Consider the following 16,045-nt stretch of genomic DNA (forward strand, 5'->3'; position numbering starts at 1 on the left):
AAAAATAAAATCTTAAAATGAGCTCCTCCCATCCTCACAACCAGGGCAAGACTGGAGTCCTATGTGGTCAACACTATACTAAACACAAGTAAAGAGGCATCACGGAACAGAGGTATGACCAATAAAGAGAAATACAAAGGAAAAGCGAGAAAGGACATGGGAGTTCAAATTTCACATGACACTTACTAGCTGTGTGACCTTGGGCAAGTCCAACCACCTGTTTTCTCTACTGTTGTTCTGAGGATCTGATGTGGCCTCATCCCATGTCCTTCTGAAATCACAAATTAAATTTCAGCACACTGAGAATAGGCAACACATTCCAGTTCTTTATCATCTGGAGCCCAAGAGAGCCATGAGCTCAGGAAGTGCTTCTACATTGGGATTGCGGAACTCAGTAGCTCTCCTGCCGGACCAGCATCACTCTTCAGCTCCCTCTTCTTATTTCAGGAACATTCCAGCTGATCTGCTTGTGCCTCTACAGCTGCAAGCATTTGCCTCTTCCTGTGGACCCTGACATCAACGTATCTGAAAGTACTTTGTTAAACTGCGGTGGAATATTTAAATGGCTAATTTATAACAAAACAGGGCAGGTCTTTTTTGCTACAAAATATTACTTTTCCTAAGGGACCCTGTGCTCAATACCACCACACAATCTGTATCTTAAGGAAAGGTTCAGAATGCTTGCACCTGCAAACACTTCATGGACACACTCATATACTTTCCACACCTCCTTTCTGCTGGCAACGGTGGACCTAAGTCACAACCTGCAGGTAGGCCTGGAGAAATGTCTGACTCAATATTTTAGTTGAGCTCAATAATACTGACTGAGCACATGACAAGAGCCAGAGACTGTGGATACAAAGATGAACAAATATCACAGGGCCCCTGCTTTGACAGAGCTGATAGTTCAGTGCGGAGAAAGATTTGGAAACCGGCCATTACAATGTAACGTAAACAAAATGAAGATACAAAATACAGAAATAAAAAACATATGAGGTCAGAGATAGCTTCAAAGGAGATGTTGCATGAGCACATTCATAAGTGACACATGGGAGCTTTCCAGGCAAGCAGGAAGCAGGCAGGCAATTGAGGCAATAGGTACAGTCTGTGCAAAAGGTGCCAAAGTTGAGTCCAGCCATGATATGGAATCACGGGAATGTGCACTATGGAACAGTGTGCAATGTAGGGAAGGCAGCTGAGAGTGATGATGTAGGCATGGGCCAGTGGAGTAGCTGTATTATTTATTTGTTTGTTTGTTTGTTTGTTTATTTATTTTTTTGTGGAGGAGCTTTGGATGCCTTCTAAGGGGCTCAGATATGCTGAGATAATAGAGCTGCCAGTTGTGTCTTGCAAAACCCATCCAGAAGCAACGTGTAAGACGGCCTCATGGGGCAAGCAACTGGAAGACTGATTAGGAAAATAGGAAAGTGGTCTAGGAAATAAATGGGAGGGTCGACTAAAGCAACAGCAGCGGAGATGGCTTCCAGATTTAGGAGATGTAAGCAGGATACAGTGGTTGCCTGGATATGGCGACTGAGTAAAAGACTGACCGAAATCAATTCCAAGATTTGGGGCTGGCGTGACTGGGCACGTGTGTCTGGCCAGTAACTGAGAGAAAACTGGGAGGAAATATTTCAAGTGTGAGACTATGGGATGAGGAGAGTAGCAAGATGACAAGTTCCTTTCCTTCCTGCTTTCCCAGGAAGGGAAAACGGTATCAGACTCTTAGCCTGAGGATTAAAACGTTTTTGGAAAATCTTTCTAACAAGAACTTCAAGATCTCTTTCACCCTCGGAGTTCCCATTTCTTCCTTAAGAAAACTCTCCTAATTCTAATCTCAACTCAAGAACTCTAAAGACAGTGGTGTATAAATATTACTCTAAATACCTACATATCAGGAAGTTGCTTAAGTTTCTGGTGGGCACAGGTTGACTAAAATGTATTAATTCAACAAATGTTTATTGAACATTTACTGTGTGCCAGCAATGAATTCTATAGTTATTTTTACTTAGAAAGTACAAATACATCAATATGTCCTTTGAGTACTATAATTTTCTCATGAACATCAAGTTTTAACAGGGTTATTTTTGTCCATAAGGTATTAATTTACTCAATTATGAATTGCCCCGTGGCAGGTTTTGAGAATATCATCTTCACAGCTGCCGAGGAAGAAGAGTGATGTTTCTGCCACATTCCTATCAATGGTGATTAATAGCTCAAACCAATGCTTACAAGATAGCTGTTCTGGAAAAAAATTAATCCTGTGCTCTAAGTAACCAACCATTCCAGAACCAACTGACTTTGTTTTTTAACAGTCATTATTTTAAAAACTATGCAAGGTTCAGGGCACAGAAATTATTCCAAATAGCAGGCAAAGGCAATCCCCACCAAATTTCTCAGAGCTCAAGCTCACCAAATTTCTCAGAGCTCAAGCTCTGGGTAGCAGTAAAGAACATGAAAGGGAGTAAGGAAATAAAGGAAAAATCCATGCCCTTTCTCTTAAAATAAAATACCATCACAGTGGCATACTACTATCTCAATACTCAGGGACTTGAAAAAGAGGTAGTTCTCTCTAAAACACTTTCTGAATTTATTCCATGAAAGCGTTTCCTAGATACTCCTAACCTGCAGGGAAGGTTAATATCCAAGAATAAGACAGTCCCAATAAAAATAAAAATATCTGAAATCTAACAGATCTGTTTATAGCCACCAATGGCATAATTACATGAAACCTAGCCCTCCCTGCTACAATGACCAATGCTCTCCTAAGGACTGGTCCAGCAGCCCCAACTCCGGCCAACCTAAAAGGCTGAACTCTCTCTTCACTAACGGTTTCTCCTTCCTAAATGTCAATTAACAGTTGTTTGGACACAGTTAATCCTGGTGGGTCTCTCTCCCCTGCACCCTACAAACCAGTGGCCCAGGCAGAATTATAAGAGAAGGGTGTACACCTTAGTCCAGGGCTGGGATATGTAGGTGACCTGCTCAGTCAAACACAGTCTTCCTGCTCTGGGCCTCAGCACCAGCAGTTAAGCACAAACCATTTTCCTCCTGGGTGAGTCAGTGTTCCTCTGGGACAAAGGTTGGCCCTTCCTCTTCCTGACCTTCTGAGCAGATCTGATTCCCTTCCCACAAACTGGCATCATTCAAGATAAGTTTCTCTTGACCTCCCACTTCCTTTTTAGCCCCAAAATGCCTTCCAGCTTGAAAGGATCAGGAAAGATCTCCCTTACCCTGATAAAAGCCTTCTTCACGAGCTATCTGTAGACATCAGCCCAGTTTCTGCCACATATCCCCTTATTTGTTGAACAAATGAATAAGGATTCTTCGTTTTCCCTTATTTCCATCTCCCCTTCATGAGACCACTTCTACCAGATGACACGTTCACAGCAGCCTCAGATATCGGGAGGCTACTTAGCACTACCTCAGAACTGCTGCCACTTTCACACGGAATGTTTGGAAAAGCACCTCAGCCTACTGGCCAGAGAACACAGGTCACAAGCGGAGAAGGTGGAGCAGGAGTGCAGGAAGGGAATCACAAAACTAACTTGACAAATGGCACCTCGGGCATGAGAGTCACAAGGGGAAGGAGGAGTGGCAGGCAGCAAGGGTTTATCTGAAAAAGCAAGAACTTCCTTTCTACCCTGTATTCCCAGATGCCCAGCTGGAGTAGGCTCCGCGTTCTCCAAGCTCCCGCCTCCACAAGTGGAAATACTCTTCTGAGTGTAATAGTCGGTGCTCCTTCATCCTTCCCTCCAGGAACTCTACCTGCCCCGCTGCCCCCAGCCAGATGCCTAGTCACTCTTTCTAGAGAAGCTGTCATAACCTGAATGCCAGGGTTATTCACCACTGTGAAGTTTCTGATGTCTGAAAAGGACTGAACTATGTCTGAAGAATTTTCCACATTCAATGCATTCATAAGGCTTCTCACCAGTGTGAATTCTGTAATGTTCGCTAAGGTGTGCATACTTGCGGAAAGTTTTCTCACATTCGCTACACTTATAGAGCTTCTCACCAGTGTGAGTTCTGTGATGTTCAGTAAGAGATGAGCTATGAGCAAAGGCTTTCCCACATTCTTTACATTTATAGGGCTTCTCTCCAGTATGAATTCTCATATGCTGAGTGAGGCAGGTATTCTGATTAAAGCCCTTCCCACATTCATTGCATTTATAGGGTTTTTCTCCAGTGTGACTTCTCTGATGCCGAATGAGGCAAATGCTCTGAATGAAGGCTTTACCACATTCAGTACACTTGTAGGGTCTCTCCCCTGTATGAATTCTCTGATGCTTAGTGAGTGGGGTACTCTGAGTAAAAGCTTTGCCACATTCCTTACATTTGTAAGGCTTTTCTCCAGTATGAATTCTCTGGTGTTTAATAAGGGATGGGCTCTGACAAAAGGCTTTACCACACTCCTTACATTTATAGGGTTTCTCTCCAGTATGAATTCTCTGATGCTGAGAAAGGTTTGCCTTTGTTTGGAAAGTTTTCCCACATTCATCACATTTATGGGGTTTTTCCCCAGTGTGAATTCTCTGATGTTGTGTGAGATTTGAGTGTTTGCGAAAAGAAGAGCCACATTCACTGCATAAATAAGGTTTCTCACCAGTGTGAATCCTCTGATGATGAATGAGGTGTGTGTTCTGATTGAATGCCTTCCCACACCTATTACATTTGTAAGGTTTCTCTCCAGTGTGAATTCTCTGATGTTCGGTGAGATGTGAATGATTGCGGAAGGAATTCCCACATTCATTACATTTATAAGGTTTCTCTCCAGTATGGATTCTCTGATGCTGAGTAAGAAACGATCGACAGCGAAATGTTTTCCCACACCGCTCACATCCATATGGTTTTACTCCAGTGTGAATTCTTTGATGCTGAACAAGGAAGGAACTGCGACTAAAGGCTTTCCCACATTCCTCACATGCATAGGGTCTCTCTCCAGTATGAGTCCTCTGATGTTGGGTAAGGGATGAGCTCTGAGTAAAAGATTTTCCACATTCACTACATTCCCAAGACTTTTTCTGTGTAGAGAGAGTTGGGCATTTACTTTGGTCTGAAATCTCATTAGTGTGTATGCTGCTTGTCTCCCACTGATGCAGGCTCTCTTCTGTAGAGACCCTGAGATGTGTAACAAAGCTGGAGGTCAAGAGCAAGCTTCTCTCAAAATTATATTCTTGGCTAATTGTTTCAGGAGAAGCTTCCTTGTGGATAAAAGTTATTTCCCCAAAACCTCCTTCTTGAAAAAGGCATGGTCCACGAACCTCTCCAGCAGGGTTTTCCTTCATGCTCTCACATGCATTTTTTTTTTCAAATACAGAATCCTGGTTTGCATCCTCTGGTGACGTATTTGCTACTATCCCTGGTGAATCAGTTTCAGAGACATCCTGCTCTGGAACAGACTTGTCCACTAAATCTGAAAGAAAACATCAGAATGAGTATCTCTTGTGCAGGACAGAGTTAAAGCCCCCGAGGTTACAGGGGCCTAATTCTGACATATCTCGATGGCATATAAACAAGGGCCAATAAAAGGAAGTGGAGCAAGTAATTCAATTACAGGTGGTGGAAGAGATCTGTATCAGGGTAAGGTTCACCATTAATAAGGAACCCCATGGAATTGGCACCTACAAACACTTAGGAAGCCAGAGAACCAAAGACAACAGAAATAAAGGGAAAATAACAAAGAATAGCAAGCTAAGATTAGGTCAGGAGAAGAAACATGGATGGTTTGTATTCAGAGTGGACAGTGCGAGAATGTAAAAGCAAATGCTGGAAATGAGACAAAATGAATACTGGGGAAAAGCTGGCCCCAGGAGATGCTCACCCACATCTGCCCCCAACATCCCTAAAAGAGAGGGTAATTTTATTTCCTGAACTTCAATCACTTTCTCTTATAAAATTTCCAAAGCCCCACTGTTTCTCCCACTGGTTTTCCCTTGCTCACTCACCTGGACAAACCTCTCTTCCAAGCTCTCTCTCTTCAGCTCCTTGCATAGTCAACATCTGCAAATCTTCTCTTTGTTTTGATTGGAAAACACTTCAGAGTTGGAAAACTGGGAGCCCTGCTCATAGGGGAAAAAAAGGTGGGGAAGGGGATATCATTGTCCCGGTAAACAGGAAAATGAGAAAGATCTGTTGCCTAAGGATACTATCTAATAATTCACACAAAATCTGTTCGGATAGCAATGTGACCGCATCAGTAAAAATCATGGTTGGCTTCCAGCCTTCTAGCTTCACAAATTCCATTTGTCAGCTGTGTAAAAAGTAATAGCCAGACTGATATACTAGCAAACACTCAAGCTCTGGATGGATAAATCAGAAATGTTATTTATAATGGTAAAGATACCAATGAAGTATATAGAAGTATTCATGTCTTTATACAACAATCTATATGAAAGGTCAATTAACATAATCAAAAGTTACATAGGGAGGGGCGCTTGGATGGCTCAGTTGGTTAAGCATCTGACTCTTGGTTTCAGCTCAGGCCATGATCTTGGAGTCCTAGGATCAAGCCCCACATCGGGCTCCACGCTCAGCAGGGAGTCTGCTTCTCCCTCTGCCTCTGCTCCTCCCTTTTGCATGCACGCACTCTCTCTCCCAAATAAATAAATAAAATCTTTAAAAAAAAAAAAAGTTGCTTAGGGAAATGGCCTCATAACAAGGATAATGCATTAAGTTTGATCCACCCATCTCTACCATATGCCAAGGAACGGGACAGTAGTTAGGGAACTCTATTTGTACAACTTAGAGACACACTGATTGCCCTTTCTTCTAGGTGTCAGATCAACTAAAAAATTTTTCTTCAGGCACAGCTCAACATTAAGAGTGTAGGCTGCAGTTTTAAAAAGGAAAAAAGGGGCGCCTGGGTGGCTCAGTTGGTTAAATGTCCGACTTTTGAGCTCAGGTCTTGATCTTAGGATCATGAGTTCAAGCCCTGCACTAGGCACCACGCTGGGTGTGGAACCTACTTAAAAAATAAAACAAAACAAAAAACACTTATCTTGTGAAATAATTTTTGACTTACAAGAGTTTCTGGTGTCTGGAATGTTAAATCACAACTGTTCATGCAAAAATGTCTCTCCATATAACCCCAGAGTGAGAAGTAGAACCAGCAGCATTATTTCAAGGAAAAAGGAAGACAGAAAGATGATTTTACCATAATCAAGAGCTCAGAAGGCATATAAGAAAGGCAGGAGTCTGCTGAAGCGCGTAATAAGGCGGTACTATGGGCTTCTCATCAAAGTCTGTGCCTCTGTGTTGAGTTTTAAAGGTTTAGGAGGATCCTATCTGGGAGGCTCCTGGATGGCTCAGTCGGTTAAGCATCCGACTTGATTTCAACTCAGGTCATGATCCCAGGGTTGTGAGACCAAGCCCCACATCATGCCCAGCGTGGAGACCGCTTAAGATTTTCTCTCTCTGGGCACCTGGGTGGTTCAGTTGTTAGGGGTCTGCCTTCGGCTCAGGTCATGATCCCAGGGTCCTGGGATCGAGCCCTACATCAGGCTCCTCCCCTGGGAGCCTGCTTCTTCCTCTCCCACTCCCCCTGCTTGTGTTCCCTCTCTCACTGGCTGTCTCTCTCTCTGTCAAATAAATAAATAAAATCTTTAAAAAAAAAAAAAAAAAGAAACAGGTGAAGACAGAAAAGAATATACCAAAGATATGAAACAATATACAAAAGGAAACAAGCTCAGTACTTTGGAAAAATGAAAGAGATCCAGTAAGACAAAGTATTAAGCACCAAAAATAAGATATAAAGCCTGAGGCAAGCAAAAGCCAGATCAAATACAACCCTGAGAACCATTTTAAGGAATTTACCTTCAAGTGAGTAGAAAGGCACAAAAGGAAAATGTAAAGGTTTGGGGGGGAAAGTGACATGAGTGTATCTGCTGTTAAACACACACACACACACACACACACACACACACATCCTTCTGCCCATAGCAAAGAGGGAATCTGTGTATGAACGGTGGAAGGCGGGGAGGCGAGGTGAAGCTTGGAAGAACCCAAAGGTTGTTTCAGCAGTCCAGTAAGGAGACTGGACCAACAGAATCCACAGGATTGGATGAATACTGGGAAGAGGTGTGAGGGAGAGGGAGAAGTCAAGATAATTTGCCAGATTGGGGCTTGAGTGATGATAGCAACCTTTAAGGAGAATGGCAACGCTGGTTTGGGGAGAAAGAAAATACATTTAGTTTTCAAATATAAAACAGGAGGTGCTTGGGTAGCTTAGCTGGCTGAGCGACTGCCTTCGGCTCGGGTCATGATCCCAGGGTCCTGGGATCAAGCCCCGCATTGGGCTCCTTACTCAGCAGGGAGCCTGCTTCTCCCTCTCCCTCTCCCTCTCCCTGCTACTCTGCCTGTTTGTGCTCTCTCTCTCTCCCTGTCAAATAACTAAATAAAAAATCTTTTAAAACAACAACAACAACAACAAATATCCAAACAGAACGTAGGCATACATATCTGGAATAGAGGAAAGAGGCATCACAAAAAGAGTAATTAACATCCTGGGAATAACAGATAAAAACATCAAAGGAGTGTGGCCAGGAAAATCTCAACAACAACTTTATGTATTGAAAGGAAGTTTAACTCCGGCTTTTGATTTTAGAGATTACTAATCCCCTGAGAGAAATAAAGAATTTAATATGTGATAAAGTTGGCACTTCTAGTCATAAAAAATTAATTATTTATAAATTATGTTGGAACTATTGCTTAACGACCTGGAAAAAACACTTAGTGAGATTCCTATTTCACACCATACACCAAAATAAATCTAAACTGGTTAAAGGGTTAAATATAAAAATGAAACCACAAAATAAAATATTAAGAAATGATTGACTTCAGGATTAGGATAGGCTTTTCAAAGCAATATGCAAAAAAACACAAACCACAAAGGACAAAACTGGATAAATCTGGTCACAGAAAAGCAACAATCCCTCTATCTAAAATGCAAATAAAATTAAATGACAAACAATCTAGGAAAGTTATTATTTATACATCAAGAAGTAGATGGACCTAATGGATAAAAGACTTTTTATTAAAAAATAAGGAAAAAAGATGAACTCATAAAAACATGAGAAATACAACATACAGAGCAAAAATTACAAAAGGCCAATAAACATATCAAAACAAAGTTCCATCTTGGTGGTAATCAAAGAAATGGAAATCAAAAGAATAAAGAATCTATTTTTATATCAAATTGGAAATTTTCTTTTAAGTGTTAAAAGTCAAGACTGGCAAAGGTATGGGGAAAGAGAGCCTCTCATACACAAGCAGTGGGAATGTAAACTAGCACCATCCTTCTAGAGATAATTTGGCAATATACATCAGGTCTTAAAGTTGTAGGCTGAGTTGCAGTTGGAATACTGGGATCATCATTTTGTGAATATAGGGACTCAGAAAAGAATACTAAGTATATACAACACCTACAATGTATCTCAGAAGATTCTCAAAGTCATCAGGATGCCTATAAAATGCCTATATGCTTTGATCTAGTAATTCTACTATTAGTACTTTCTCCTAAAGAAGTAATTTCCCAGGGCACCTGGGTGGCTCAGTTGGTTAAACGTCTGACTTTTGATCTCAGCTCAGATCTTGATCTCAGGGTCCTGTGTACAAGCCCCAGATTGGGCTCCATGCTGGGTGGGGAGCCTACTTTAAAAAAATAAATATATAAAATAACTTCCTAAAGAAGAAAAAAGCTGAACTTTTTCGTTACCTGTAAAAAAAAAAAAAATACCCCGCAATGTTGCTGGAAAACACAATCTTTCTACCATTGGACACCGAGGCTTAGCAAATTATGGTACTTTCTCTTGGTGGAAATTATATATACACAATGAAATATTATTCAGCCATAAAAAAGAATGAAATCTTGGGGCACCTGGGTGGCTAAGTCGTTAAGCGTCTGCCTTTGGCTCAGGGCGTGATCCCAGAGTCCTGGGATCGAGCCCCGCATCAGGCTCCCTGCTCTGCTGGGAGCCTGCTTCTTCCTCTCCCACTTCCCCTGCTTGTGTTCCCTCTCTTGCTGGCTGTCTCTCTCTCTCTCTGTCAAATAAATAAATAAAATCTTAAAAAAAAAAAAAGAATGAAATCTTGCCATTTGCAAAAACATGGATGGAGCTAGAAGTATAATGTTAAGTCAAATAAATCAGAGAAAGACAAACACCATATGATTTCAGTCATATGTGGGATTTAAGAAACAAAACAAACAAGCAAAAAAAGAGAGATAAAGCAAGAAAAAGATTCTTAACTACAGAGAACAAACTGATGGTTACCAGACGGAGTGGGGGAAGGCAGATGGGTGAAATAGGTGATGGGAATTAAAGTGTTCACTTGTGATGAGCACTGAGTCATGTATAGAATTGTTGAATCACTACATCGTACACCTGAAACTGTATGTTACTGTAACATAACACTGTATGTTAACAATATTGGAATTAAAATTAAAAGCTTTTTTTAAAGATTTTATTTATTTATTTGACAGAGAGAGAGACAGCCAGCGAGAGAGGGAACACAGGCAGGGTGAGTGGGAGAGGAAGAAGCAGGCTCCCAGTGGAGGAGCCCGATGCGGGGCTCGATCCCAGAATGCCGGGATCACGCCCTGAGCAAAAGGCAGACGCTTAACAAGTGAGCCACCCGGGCGCCCCTAGTTTTATAAGTTCTTTATTGGATATTAACCCTGTATCAGATACATCATTTGCAAATATTTTCTCCCATTCCTGGAACATCTTCTCTCTTTTCATCACAACTTTTAAAAAAGGGACAAATGAAAATTACATAAATTTGATTTTGGCAAAATTATTTAAATGCCTGCTTGATTTTGATGTAAATTCTGATTAAGATTCACTCTGCTGGTCTCCTAGGTATCATGATGTCAAGGGGCTTCTCTGTCTTGTTCAAAAAACTCCCAATGCTATCACAATGCCTGGTTCTCAGTGATTACAGAGGAAGACTGACTCTCAATGATTCCTACTCTGGGATGGGGTGAGGCTGGGGCAGAGGAGAGGAATCTGGCAACTTCACAAACTTTTGTGTATGGTCACTGGAGAACCTTATAGTCAATGAATCTGCAGAGAAATGAAGCACATAATTCTCAGGGCTCCTGCCTTAGCTCACGAATGAACCTAATAATCTAAAATTCCCAAAGGCATACCTTTCAACTCTGCTACAGTAATGGCTCATGTACATATTAACAGCTCTCAAAAACCTGGACCTCACTGACTAACTGGAACAATCTGTCTTGATGTGTAGATGTAATGGTTGTTAATATGAGAGCTATACTCTAGAAGAACAGGCCTTAAAAAGATCATTTTGGTGAGCTGCACAACTAACCCTCACCCTTGCAGCATGAGGCAACGGGATGAGTGTACATACTAGGGTCCTTCACATCCTTAATATAAGAGGTAGTTTTATGGGAGGATTTGCTTCTTTAAATGTCCTTTTTATGAATGAATTACACCTTTTCCTACTCAGGATTTAGAGTTCCTTACCCTTTGTTTTCAAAGAATATCCACGAGAAAATTGAGTACGTTAAAACAGAATTCAAAACACTAAAATAAAAAATACGCATACATATACCAGCACTAAGTAAACATTCAATAAACAGGAACTATTATTAATACACAGATATATACAAAACACACACAAAGAACAGCAGAAATCCACCAAAATGATAACACATTGGTCCCTAGGTCATTTAATGGGTTACTTTCCTTTATCCTTTATACTCATCTGTATATTTCACTTTCCCTACTACAATAAACATGTATTACTTTTATAGTTAGAGAAATAGTCATGTAAAAAATGACAGTCCTTGCTCACCAGAAACAAAAATAACAACAATAACAAAAACAAAAACAAAAAGCTAGATCCAATGAATATGGTATTGGCCCCTCATTCGAGTAAGATTAAAGTGGACTGAAATGGGAATCAGGGAATTGCTCTGTCACAGCCCATGTGAATGGGCCTACATGACTGGCTACTTATCTGAAAAGGGTGACAAATTAGATAATATCCGTGCGGGGAAGAAAGATATCCATGAGTCCTTTCAGCTTTAACATTCTGTGAATCCTTAACTAGAGTTAATTCATATAAAGCATTTATAAAGATATCTGCCCCATGGCAGGGATTCCACAGCAGTCAGGCATTAATATGTTTGATGCTAAAATCTACGGAGAAGAAAAGACATGTTGGTGACAACCCTCTCCTCCACCTGTGGACCATCTCGGCTGTGAGCAGTTCATGTCAAACTGCAAACTTTTTCTGTAATGGGCTAAAATATAAATAATTTAGGCTTCATGGGATAGATGGTCTCTCTGTCACAACTATTCAACTTTGCCTTTGTAGTTTGAAAACAACTAGACAATATGTAAACAAATGAGCTTGGCTGTGTTTCACTAAGACTTCTTTTTTTCTTTTCTTTTTTACAAAAATAGGTGATAGACCAAATTTGGCCTGTGAGCCATAGCATACTGTCCCCTAGTCTATAAATTCCCCCATTGAGGAAGGTACAGGTTTTTCCACCAATGCCTAGTGTAGAATAATCTAATTGTCAGTGATTTTAAGATGATAAAAGGATCTGTCTGAATCCAGGTTTGGGGGAGAGATAGGTATTATGGTGAAGGGCAAAAGGAAAAAGGAAAGAAGCTTTTAATAGCTTAATCCTGTTAAAAGTAACAGGGAGCTAGCTCTCTCCCCTTACCTTGTAAGCTTTCTCCTCCCTGCCACCTCCTTACATCTCAATAATTAGCTAAAGGATTATGGGCAAGCCGGGTGAGATTTCTCACGAATCTGAAACCACAATTCCTTCAATAAGATGACACTCAAATGTACTCCTCTCTGAAGCCCTTCTTGGGCTTGTCAGTTGCCCAAAAGTAACCTACTCATCCGGCTGCAGCAGCACACTGGATCTCTCTCTTCTGCAGCCTTGGGTCACTCAGTAGCAATATGTCCTTAGACAGTCATCTATTCTCTCCGTACCTCAATATCCTCATTAAAAACTACAGATAATACGTTGTTGTGAGGATTAAATAAATTAGCCCAACTGCTTCGAACAGTGCTATTGAGCACTAAGTATAAATTATCACAAAAATCTGCTCACCTATATATCTTCCATCCCTAGACTGGAAGCATCTTCCCATCTGGCAGGCTCCAACGTCACTCATTCTGTAATAGCCCTGCCCCTGAGTTCTGTGTAATATTTGGCAAGGGATGCATAGTGAAATTTTGTTGCAAGACTTTAACCTTTCCACACGTGCTATCACATACATGCGGTCCACTGAACCTTGTAAAGAAAGGAAGGCAGGGACTACTAGACAGTCCAACTTCAGAGATCAAGAAACAGCCTCTGTATCCAATTGTAACTCAGACATTCGAGACTCGCCACCTAGTGCGCTCTACCCTACTGCCGGTTCCTAGTACGACGGTCCCTGAAAAAGTTTCTGAGCTGTAGGATTAATTGCGGGGGAACAGCTGGTATCCAGACCGAGAACTCTGAGCCTCGCGACTTCGTTTCCGAACACGGGTGCTAGCTCTTGATCATCTATCCACCTATCCATCACTCAGTCATCCCTCATTCGTACATTCATTCCACCAACTTCTTAGACGCGGGCCCTGTGCTGAGGCCGCTGGGAGTTCTGGGCCGCACGCGCAGACAGCAGTACGAGGGAGAACGGCGCCGAGGCAGGCTTCGTACAGCAGCCTTCCGCCAGCCGTCCCAGCCGAAGGCGCCCGGAGCCCCTCCTTTCCCCTCCCTAAGGCCCCGCCCGCTCACCGTGAGGTCCGGGGGCTCCCCGCGGGGTGGCGACTACGGTCCCACAGGTGCGCGCAAGCCCGGGGCACAAGTTTACCCCCCCCCCAACCCCCAGGCCGGAAAACCAGTGGCGCGGCCGGTAGTGCGTCATCAGCAGTTCCTTGTCCCTCGTTTCGCGCATCCTTCCGCTGCTTCTCTAGGAAGCGGGAGGAGAGTCTCGGTGGGGTCTTCAAGGAAGGCGTTCCGTAGGGTCTGGTTTCCCTCCAAACCCAGCCCTGTGCCTGAGGTCCCATTAAAGACTACCTTTGCCTGTAACACAGGGACCACGTCATCCCTCAGGAAAACTGTAAATGGCGTCGTTAGGGTTGCAGAGAGTGCTGGGTAGGAGTCGGAATGGGCTGTCTCAGCAAGGCACTAGTGTATTCCATCTGCTAAAAAATAGCCCCTAAGAATCTTGAATGATCCACTATTTAGTGAGAATAATGGGCAAATTCCCGTTCTAGGCCCTGGCACACTGACCTCACTCGTCAATATCTCTTGTTCTGCTATTATTAACAGTCTATCATAAGTGAATTCCCATTGGTTCCCTGAAATCTCTTGTCTGTTCTTGACACTGGATCTTTTTTCCAGGATTTGCCCTTCTGGAATATTCTCCCTCCCCTCTACCTACTGTCTGCCACCCTGGCCATTGAGGTCATACTGGTTCTTCAAGACCCAGTGCCAATCTTTACTTGACCTTCACTAGTATTTACACTCCGCTATCACCCCTATGAGTAATTCCAGCTCTAGCTGGCCTCCTAAATACACACACTTGTCCACTTTCAAACATTATTAGAGAGATATACACGTATTATTCCACCCAAGGGCAACTATGAAGGACCCAGTTCATCTCTATACAGCTCTACGCAGGTATGTGGAGCTATTACTTACCATCATATCCCAGTGTTCAGCAGTGTCTGGCAAAGAAGGTATTCAATAAATGTGTTGAATCCATTAATAAAATAGAAAAGTGAAGTTCAGATATTTCATTTTTGAGAAACTGGAAAATGTAAATGTCATAAATTACATCCAGAAAACAAGTCTCTGAACATCCAGAAGAAAGGACCATCTAGTTGGCATATTCCCATCTACTCACCTGTTTATACATCTGCTGTCTCCTTCAGTAGAATATCAGCATTATGAAGGTGGGGGCCTTCTCTCTTACACACTGCCTAACCACATCTAGAACAGTGGCTGACATATAGTAGGCACTCAATAGATATCTCATGAATGACTGACTAAACCACCAGGATCGGAATTCTCTCTTGAGCTGAGGAATTACACTCTCACTACTGATACTGATCCATCTACAGTTTCATCCCTAAACATAAAGAGATCACTAAAAATCATGAAATTTTTGGGGAACACCAACAGTACAAGAGAAAGAATTTCAAAGTCATCATTACCAGATTCATAAGAGATATGATAGCTGGTTACAGTTTATGTTCCAACAGTTAGATGAAGTAGCTACTCCAAGCAGATGTGTATTTCTTATAAATGAGAGAGAAAACCGCTGGAAGATCATCTTTCATCCCCCAGATTACCTAAGGCACACACTCTAAATAGATGAATGTTACTTCCCTTTGGGAAATAGAAACTCCTGGTAAATCATATTTAACCACCCTTCAAAAGAGATTACATGAAGAATATGCCATAAAGATGTCTTGTTTTTCTAAGCAAGATGCAACCACCAGTACCATTCACAGTTGCTTATCCAATATCTATTTCTGCCTGCAGTCTTCCTAGGCTCTTCCTTCCGGGGGTATGCTGACCTTGACTTGCATGTCCCAGCAGTGGGATGCTCACTTTGTACTTGGCTCCTTCCTTGGGGTGAACTAAAATCCTTCTACCTGGGACTGTTACTCTTTGGGTCCTGAATAGGCCCTTCTGGGGCTCCCTGGACATGCAGGAGAGATGATTTACATTGAGGGGGACTGAAGCTAGAGCAAATAAGGCTCCAGCTCGCCACCACGCAGCTCATTCTCTTCCCATACCCAGAAGTGCCAGTTCTTCAAGAACTTCTCCCTCATCTGCCCTGGTTCTTCTGCAGAGAGAGACCTACTCACCTGGAAACTTTCTCACACGTCTTCTTCAGACAGTGAATTGAGGCACTCTGTAGGACAGAGCATGGCCTAAGGGGTTCTCCAGGAAGGTGAAGCCTTTGACATGGCCTCAGTTCCAGCCTGGGGGCCAAAGGCTCCAGTGGGGATGGGGTAGGCAGGTGCCACTCAACCAGGCTGCCAAGACACCCCATCCCACTCC

At 42.3% G+C, this 16,045-nt stretch overlaps 1 protein-coding gene across 2 annotated transcripts; it reads right to left on the bottom strand.

The window, feature by feature from the left end:
• Positions 1-306: 306 nt before the first annotated feature.
• ZNF502 (zinc finger protein 502) lies at positions 307-13,911 on the bottom strand. Of its 2 annotated transcripts, none has more exons than XM_008703906.2 (3): positions 13,766-13,911; positions 5,946-6,059; positions 307-5,413 (listed from the first exon to the last, which is right to left on the bottom strand). In XM_008703906.2, the coding sequence occupies exons 2-3, from the start codon at positions 5,998-6,000 to the stop codon at positions 3,840-3,842; spliced, it is 1,629 nt and encodes a 542-aa protein (XP_008702128.1). In that variant the 5' UTR covers positions 6,001-6,059; positions 13,766-13,911; the 3' UTR covers positions 307-3,839. The 2 variants fall into 2 exon arrangements, with proteins under 2 accessions (XP_008702128.1, XP_040484876.1); XM_040628942.1 differs by having other exon boundaries at positions 13,094-13,882.
• Between the last annotated feature and the right edge of the window lie 2,134 nt (positions 13,912-16,045).

The sequence above is a fragment of the Ursus maritimus genome, unplaced genomic scaffold (assembly GCF_017311325.1).
Source record: "Ursus maritimus isolate PB19 unplaced genomic scaffold, ASM1731132v1 scaffold_14, whole genome shotgun sequence".
NCBI classification, from domain to species: Eukaryota; Metazoa; Chordata; class Mammalia; order Carnivora; family Ursidae; genus Ursus; species Ursus maritimus.

Bases quoted from the DNA above. Each gene is read 5' to 3' on its own strand.
- ZNF502 (XM_008703906.2), bottom strand. From the start codon at position 6,000: ATGTTGACTATGCAAGGAGCTGAAGAGAGAGAGCTTGGAAGAGAGGTT. The intron at 5,414-5,945 runs GTGAGTGAGCAA...GTTTTCTTTCAG, and splicing joins TGGAAGAGAGGTTTGTCCAG to ATTTAGTGGACAAGTCTGTT.